The sequence below is a fragment of the Phaseolus vulgaris genome, chromosome 11 (assembly GCF_051622355.1).
Source record: "Phaseolus vulgaris cultivar YP4 chromosome 11, ASM5162235v1, whole genome shotgun sequence".
NCBI classification, from domain to species: domain Eukaryota; kingdom Viridiplantae; phylum Streptophyta; class Magnoliopsida; order Fabales; family Fabaceae; genus Phaseolus; species Phaseolus vulgaris.
Genome location: NC_143508.1, coordinates 14,995,268 through 15,003,529, shown reverse-complemented (window position 1 = coordinate 15,003,529; position 8,262 = coordinate 14,995,268). Strand labels below are relative to the sequence as shown.

At 30.4% G+C, this 8,262-nt stretch overlaps 1 protein-coding gene across 3 annotated transcripts; it reads left to right on the top strand.

Annotated features, from left to right (window-relative positions):
- Positions 1-2,761: 2,761 nt before the first annotated feature.
- LOC137820288 (putative protein phosphatase 2C 52) lies at positions 2,762-7,791 on the top strand. Of its 3 annotated transcripts, none has more exons than XM_068624286.2 (6): positions 2,762-3,026; positions 4,524-5,024; positions 5,237-5,581; positions 5,658-5,775; positions 5,876-6,099; positions 7,223-7,791. In XM_068624286.2, exons 2-6 carry the CDS (start codon positions 4,764-4,766, stop codon positions 7,679-7,681), a joined length of 1,407 nt encoding a protein of 468 aa, XP_068480387.2. In that variant the 5' UTR covers positions 2,762-3,026; positions 4,524-4,763; the 3' UTR covers positions 7,682-7,791. The 3 variants fall into 3 exon arrangements, with proteins under 3 accessions (XP_068480387.2, XP_068480378.2, XP_068480395.2); XM_068624277.2 differs by lacking the exon at positions 2,762-3,026 and adding an exon at positions 3,029-3,925; XM_068624294.2 differs by lacking the exon at positions 2,762-3,026 and adding an exon at positions 4,026-4,173.
- The last annotated feature ends 471 nt before the right edge of the window (positions 7,792-8,262 follow it).

Below are 8,262 nucleotides of genomic sequence, written 5' to 3'. Positions count from 1 at the left end.
ATGTTTTGTTAATCTATTTTCACTTAAGTTTGGGTCAGCATGTTGCTTTTAAGTATTTTGAAATGATTAGGTATAATATAATTGTTTGGTGACTTGATTTATAATTAATCTATAATTAATTTTATTCTAGTGATGTTCTTAATGGTTTATATTGTTGTGATTATATTTAATATGTACATAGATAATACTCTGAGTTCCAAGAAACACTTCTCAATATATTTAAGATGTTTCGACTCTCTCTCTATATAATATGGTAAAATATTATACTACATTATAATTTGATTATTTGGGATGTTTTAGTTAAGTGAATGCTAACTTCCCAGTACACTAATGTTGAGTTGACAATAATTTTTAAATAATTATCTCTATACCCTTTTGTAACATATTGTAATTTTAATATATATTTATCTCTACAGTCTCATGCATTTAAAATAGTCAGTCCAATAGGGGAAGATCGAAGTTTTTCTAACATGACCTGAAAATATATAAAATAATATTTTTCTATTAAAATTGTAAACGGCACTTTCTTAATTATTCTTCTAATTTACGTATTAACTTATATGTGGCATAAATTTTTCCCAATAAATACCTTAAAAAGTTGTACAAAAAGTAGCTCACCATTAGTTAACAATATAGAAATTTGTATACTGTATAAATATACAAATATTAAACTGCTGATAAAAAAAATACAATAAAAAATAAAATACAAATATTAAACTTTTACAAAACTAACTAGAAAGCTAGTTGAAAATTGGTAATCAGTAATTAAAAATTATTTATTTTATCAAATCATAAATATTTGATGAAATTATAATATATTAAAGTAGTTGAAAGTGTAATATATTTTATATAGAAAATTAAAAACAAGATGAAAAATCTTGTGATAGAACCTAAAGCAAATGAAATGTTAGAGAAGGAAGTTTGGGTCTTAGGATTTGAATCTTTAGGATATATAGTTTTACATAATAAATAGGGTTTTGTAGAAGTATCATTCATTGAAATACTCATATTTCTTATAAGATAAATTTATGTTGTATATCTTGTGTTGCATGCTGTGAAATCTTCTAAGCTATTCATTCACAGCTATAACTGCGTTATTTATTTATTTATTGTGTATATTGATCATTTATGATTTAAAGTCTTATGATAAAAGTATATTAAAAATGAAAAGAAATAAATGACATGAAGTATTAAATTTTTATATTTACATATGACATTAATTAGTTCAACAGTTAAATCATTTCACATAATTTAAACAGTTGTTTCATTATTATCTAAAAACTAACATTTAATTTAATTTTAAATGCAATAACTACATAAGTTTTGTCCTAATTGCATTTGTTCCATTTAATTAATGAACCATCAAAGTAAAGTAACTTGATAAAATATCAAAATTTGTATTTGTATTTACATAAAAATTTATAGATTAATACTTTTTCATGAAAAAAGATAAATAAAAGGCTGGATAGCTTAATTTTATATTCTAAAAAAGTTATTAATTGATAATATGTACAAAAGTTAACGTTATGATTTAATTAGTCATGTTCCATTAAAAGTTAGATATTAATTATCAATGCTAGAGTATTTTCAGTTTTGAAAAAATTGACGTCTCAATTAAGAGAAAATAATTATTTGTATAATTTTTAAGAAATTATTATAAAATTCATAAATTTATTATATATATGATATTTTATAATTAAATGATAAAATTATATTTTGCACTACAATAATCTAATATAAAATTTAATTACCCATTTTATCACTAAATTATATCAGTTTCACTAATTTTACCATTCAATTTCTTTCTTACATATTTGACAATCATATTTTTTTAATTTTATTATATTTTACTTTTAAACATATATCAAAGAGTCAATAAGTTTATAGAAGCAAGGTTGTCCCATCAATATTTTACAAAATGAAGTTTTTTGTAACTAATATGATGATGAAATACGTCAAATTAAAAAAAATGATTTTAAAATGTGTGAGAAAAAGCTTTGAAAAAATGTTTTATAAAATAATAATATTTTAGTGATAAATATAACGTAAAGACAATAAACTATTTTAGCTAAAAGTTATCTTTACTTTTAAATGATCGTTACAAGAATTAATTATCGTCTCTTTCTTTTTAATCCTCAATTTAAAAAAAAAGTTTTCTTATTTATTCTTATGCAAATTTCAAGATAACATTTTTTTTCTAGTTATGCTTTTAATTTAATTAATATAGAAAAATGTAATTATATTAATAAAAAAATATAATAACATATAAGTATATATTAAAATAAAATTTGAAGCAAATATAATAAATGACTCCCTTAAAATGAAATAAAAAATAAAATGTTTTTCTTGAATTGGTTAAAATATTAATAAATGCTATAAGAAAAGTAACAAGTATCAAAATATGAAAGTAACATTATATATTATTTAAACTATAAATTTTTATGAATATTTTTATAAAAAAAAAATTATTATGTTTGTTCTTAAGTTTAATTTAATAAAACAAAGAAATATAATAAATATTTTAAACTTTAATATATTATTTATCTGATTTTCTACTTTATCCTTTTTTATTTTCACATCCTAGTAAATATATATATATATATATATAAATTAAAATTAAATACATAGTAAAAATAGAAATAACACAAGAATATTTAATGTTATCCAATGAAAATGATAATTAGTTTTTTAAAGATGTTAAGGTTAAAAAATAGCCTAAATTGTTTACTATTATAAAAATGATATGTTTGTTTTGAAATTCATTTACACTACTACTTCTGAACAAGTTTACTTTCTCTTGTTCAGCAACTCCACCCTGCTTTTATTACCCTCTTTTCTCTTTCTTTGTGCTCTTCTGTCTCTTCTGCTTTTGCAATGAATGCAGCACCAGCACACTCATCATCCACATTACCTTTCCTTATTAATACTCAAACCCTCCTATTCTTTCACTCCCTTTCTCTTCTCCATCTTCCCTCTTCCTCTTCTCTCATCCACAATCTTAACTTTCTCTCTGCATTCTCACAAAGGTGATGAATTTTTTACTTCCTACCATTTCCCCACATTATAGCTCTCAAAATCACCACTTTCCTTCATTGCTTGTTTAGTTGAACTTGTTCATATCTGCATGTTTAGTTTTCTCTGTTTTTTTGTTTTGTTTTACCTTTTTGGTTTTAGTTTCTGTCTTCTGGCTGAGGTTTTTAACAACACAGATGGTTAAAGTGTTCTTTTTCTTTCTCTTTTTGGCCATGTGGTTTTCAGTTTTGTAACTCACTCACTTTTTTGTGAATTTTACTACTACCTGTATAACTTGGTTCAGTTTCTTGGAGTTTCTCAAAATTCAAGAGAATTTTCATTCTTTTTCATCCTGCATACTTTAGGTGGTGTCATGTCAGATGGGAGTTTTATTTATTTATACTCTTTTATTTTTTCCATGACATATCCATCTCTTTCCTACTTATATTTGGGTTGCTCTACTCACATTTCTCTGATTTCCTCTGCTACGCTGCTTTATTTATTTTTGGTTGGTTTGACCCTTATTTTTTCATGGGGACAATTAGTCATTTGTTATTTTACTATTGTTTTTATTGGGGGTATACATGAATAAGATAATCATGTAACGTTTACTTGATTTCCTATGCTCTTTTTTGGTCTCTCTTTAATTCTTTGTTGACAAGATCGTAGTCTCTTTCGTCCTTTTCTGCTTTTGGGGTTTTCACTTTATCTCTTCTCGTATTTCTGTGTAGTGGGAAACCGGACTTTTTTGTGTAGTTGTACTAGTTTTCTTGCTTTATACTCACTTCTCTCTCTCTCTCTCAACTGTACACTGCCTCATTTACCAAGTTTTTCTTTATGGTTGCATAGGCAAACGAGGGAAAGGGCATGTAAACGTGCCTTTGTTCTTGTTAATTCATTACCTTTCAGATTTGTGAGTGGAAATACTTTAACTGTGCTTCTCTACTTCTCAGATGTTATTGTTTTTCTTATGTTTTTGCTGGTTTTAGCTAGAAAGCCTTTTCTATTTAAATAATGTTCACTACTTTTATGTTGTTACTTTCTTATTCTGGGGATGTTTTGAGTTTGAGAAAGTGATTTCAGATGCTGCTGCAAGAGACTTAATATAAAATGTGTTGCGGCGTTTAATTGATCCTTGATATTATCTGATCTAACATTGATGTATGTTTAATGAGAAAAAAAGTACAGAAATTTTGGGTTTTTAACCGTTTGAAACAAGAAAAATGCACATGGTTTATTGTGTTCTGCCCTTTATGTTCTTGTTTTGGTTCAGTTTTTAATGCGAAGTTTCTGGATTAAATTATTTTAAAATCTTCATTTTGGTGCTATCAGTGTTGGGTCAGGTTGTTTAGTATATTCTATTCCTTCTTCACATGTTGGGATGTTTTTATATTCGTCTAATAACTTGTTTTGCTGAGTTATCTTCTTTTTTTCTTTTAGTTTGTTGCAATGGCTAGATTTTAAGAGACCCTTTATTAATTATTATACCCACCTGTTTTCTTGTGTTTCAGATGGTTTCATTATCCATTCAAGTAGCTTCCAGCATGTTTTGGTTTTGATTGTTAAGGAAAGACCCCATTTTTCTGAGTTGTAAAATGGTTTGTATTTTGAGCTGAGAGAATACCGGGAATCAGGATTGTATGCTAGGTTGACCAGACTTGCTATCCCAGCAATTGATGTGAGATCTAGAGTGAAAAAAGGAACAACTTGACCTTATATTCATCAGATGTCAGCATTCTGGAGTTGAGGAAATGGGTTGTTGTGTGTCAACAAGCAGTAAAAGTACTTGTAGCAGCAAGAGTAATGGAGACACGGTCTCCCCGGCTTGTTTGGAAATTGGATTCTGTGGGCAGAAGAGAACAAGACGAACATTCTCTGATCATGTTATTTCTCTCCACCATTTACCATCCTTACCTAGCAGAATTTTCTCTAATGGAAAGAGCCGGGGTTCTTGCATCTTTACGCAGCAGGGCCGCAAGGGTATTAATCAGGATGCCATGATTGTGTGGGAAGTAAGTATGTTCATCCTGTTTCATGTTGAGCTGAGATTAATTTTAGATAAGTAGTTATTTTTTTGTTTCAAAATGTCAAAATAAGCAATTATTTCTTGGAAAAAAAGCTTAAGCTAAGCATACATTTATTGAGGATGATGCATGAGTAATTGATTAAAGAGAGACTGTTGATTGTAGACACTGAATCCTATTTCGGATCTGTATTTGTGCAGGATTTCATGTCTGAAGATATGATCTTTTGTGGTGTTTTTGATGGTCATGGTCCGCACGGTCATCTTGTTGCACGCAAAGTTAGGGATGCCTTACCGGTTAAACTGCTGTCATTTTTGCATTCTTCTGAATCAAAGCGTAGCGGGTCTGGTAAAACTTGCTTCAAAGGGAATGTAAAACCTGATAGTGTAGAATTTGAGAAGTATTGCTCCACAGAGGATAAAATGAACTCTATGTGGAGAGAAGCTTTCATGAAGTCATACAAGGCTATGGACAAAGAACTTAGGTCTCATCCAAATTTGGATTGCTTCTGTAGTGGGAGCACTGCTGTGACTATAGTGAAGCAGGTAGTAGAAGAGCACCATTTACTCTTATGATTGTTTTCCATTCTTTTTCAGTTTTCTTAATTTCTTATCTTACCAGGGTTCCAATCTGTTCATGGGCTATATTGGGGATTCTCGGGCAATCATGGGATCCAAGGATAGCAATGACTCCATGGTGGCTATTCAGTTGACTGTTGATTTGAAGCCTGATTTGCCAAGTGTGTCATCATATACCATCACCATTTATCCTCCTCTCTGCTGAATATATGCTTTTGTCTAGATATAACATTATTCAAAATTGGTTGGAAATTCTTATAGGGGAAGCAGAAAGAATTAAACGCTGCAAAGGTAGGGTATTTGCTTTGCAAGATGAGCCGGAAGTGCCTAGGGTGTGGTTGCCCTTTGATGATGCACCAGGATTAGCAATGGCCAGAGCATTTGGAGATTTCTGCTTGAAGGATTATGGTGTGATTTCTATACCTGAATTTTCCCATCGGCAGCTTACAGACAGAGATCAATTCATTGTTCTTGCCTCTGATGGGGTAAGAATTTTCAATCTCATTTCCATTTCTTTGTTTTCCCCTTAAATTTTACTTTTCTATTTCAAAATTATTTTATTAGCACTTATCCCTATTTTACAAGGAAATTTCAACAAATATACTTGCCATTTGAAGTTAGTTTCTGTTGGTTAGTGGGGCATTGTGATTGCCATGAAGAAATTATCTTACATGGTCGAGCATTGATAGTGAAATAAAGAGTGATCGGTGTAAGCAAAAGTTCAAATTAGTAATTAGTAGTACATTATGGGTTGCATTGGCGTTATGGTGATAGGAAGGAAACTGTGATGTGACTTTTAGAAACAAGCCATTGAGTAGAATAGATTTTTTAACAATCTTGGCAGATTTAATAACTTGTTTGGTCAGTTGTCAATTAGCAGTGTAACAGTTGGATTACCTGGCCTCTTTACCACTCAAGATGTAAAATTTACAAAATCTTATGTTTGAAGTGATAAGCTTTCTTCAACATGAAAGAACTAGTCAAAATATTGTTCTTAGTTCCCTTTACCTGCTCTTTAGCATTCTTGATTCTCTTTGGATTGGGAAATACTCACTCAGAGCATCTCCCGTAGAGGTCTTAAGAAGGGTTTTAAACGAGACTCAAGTCTTACAAAAAGCTTCCATTGGAGTAATTAAACTTCATCCTTTGAGCTAAACTTGTAAAAGTAGTTAGTTGCTTAAAGTGATGATGATACATAGTAGGGATCTATTTAAAGTGGAATAAGACCCATTTCAGGTTTGTTAGTTTTTTATAAGCAGATATCTTGTATTCGTTTCATTTGTGAGATAAATATGTTCTTAGCATTGAATTGGCACATGGCTGATGTTTTTTCCAGCACTTCATATTTCATAAATATATCATGTATAGGTATCAGAAAACTAGCCTGCAAATAAGAAAAGTAGACATATGACAAAAAAAGTTGCCCTTGCGTGATTTTATACTCAAAACAGTTAATAACACCAACCATAGCATGATACTTCCACTTTATTGATTACTGAACAAAACTGCCTATATTTTATTACTGGATAGATAAATTCATAGAGCAAATTATTTTCAAGCTTCCATCTTCTCCAGATGGGTAACTGATTGTCTTTAAATTTTGTGCAGGTGTGGGATGTTTTAAGCAATGAGGAGGTGGTTGAGATAGTATCTTCTGCACCAACACGATCATCAGCGGCAAGGATTCTGGTAGATTCTGCTGCTAGGGAATGGAAACTTAAATACCCTACTTCAAAGATGGATGACTGTGCTGTAGTATGCTTATTTTTGGATGGGAAAATGGACTCAGAATCTGATTATGATGAACAAGGCTTTTCTTCTGCAACCATCCAGAGCAACCATTCAGGTAACCCCATTGAGTCAGATGATGGACAAAAATCTGAGCCATCATTGCAGAGGAACTTCACTGTAAGATCCTCAGAAGAAAATGAGACTAATGGAGCACTAACTGTTGATGTCGAAGATGGAACAGCTGATGATCAAAACTGGTCAGGTTTGGAAGGGGTCACTCGTGTAAACTCACTTGTCCAACTTCCTAGATTTTCTGAGGAAAGGCCAAACTCTTGAATTTATTTGTTGATTTCATGGGGACTGTTATTATAATACTTGCACAACACTGAATTCAAGAAAGAAAATTTTTCTGCAGGGTATCATTTTGATGTTCTTTGGTTGGCTAATCACTCTTGTAGAAATCTATGATATCCAATGGTACAACCAATGTGGAGTCAGTTAACTAACTTTTGATGAGTCTTACAATGCAACATGGGGTTTAAGACCTTCAATGGTACAGTTCTTAAGCTTCAGAACTGTTAACGTTGTTCATATACTCATTACCACATTTTGTGGTAATGAGTTCTTACAACATTTAGTTATTAGATTAAGAACTTGATAATAATTTTTTTACTAAAGTCACAAAAAATAATTGACTTCAGCATGATGCAAGGCGCCAATAACGTTGGACTTTCATTGAGATATATTCTTGCTCCTAGTCTAAGATATTCCAGCAAATCTTGGTTGAATATGGTATCATACATTTCTAGACTCAAGCTGTGATATTTGTGTTGCCAGCTAATGATAACTGGGGCAGCCTTTGAGTGTTATGATTGTCAACTAATTAATGAGGCAACACTTGAGACATATGATTGAAA

Excerpts from the sequence above, each read along its gene's own strand:
- LOC137820288 (XM_068624286.2), top strand. The coding sequence starts at position 4,764 with ATGGGTTGTTGTGTGTCAACAAGCAGTAAAAGTACTTGTAGCAGCAAG. Across the intron at positions 5,025-5,236 it reads ATGCCATGATTGTGTGGGAA|GATTTCATGTCTGAAGATAT; the intron begins GTAAGTATGTTC and ends GTATTTGTGCAG. Across the intron at positions 5,776-5,875 it reads TTTGAAGCCTGATTTGCCAA|GGGAAGCAGAAAGAATTAAA; the intron begins GTGTGTCATCAT and ends AAATTCTTATAG.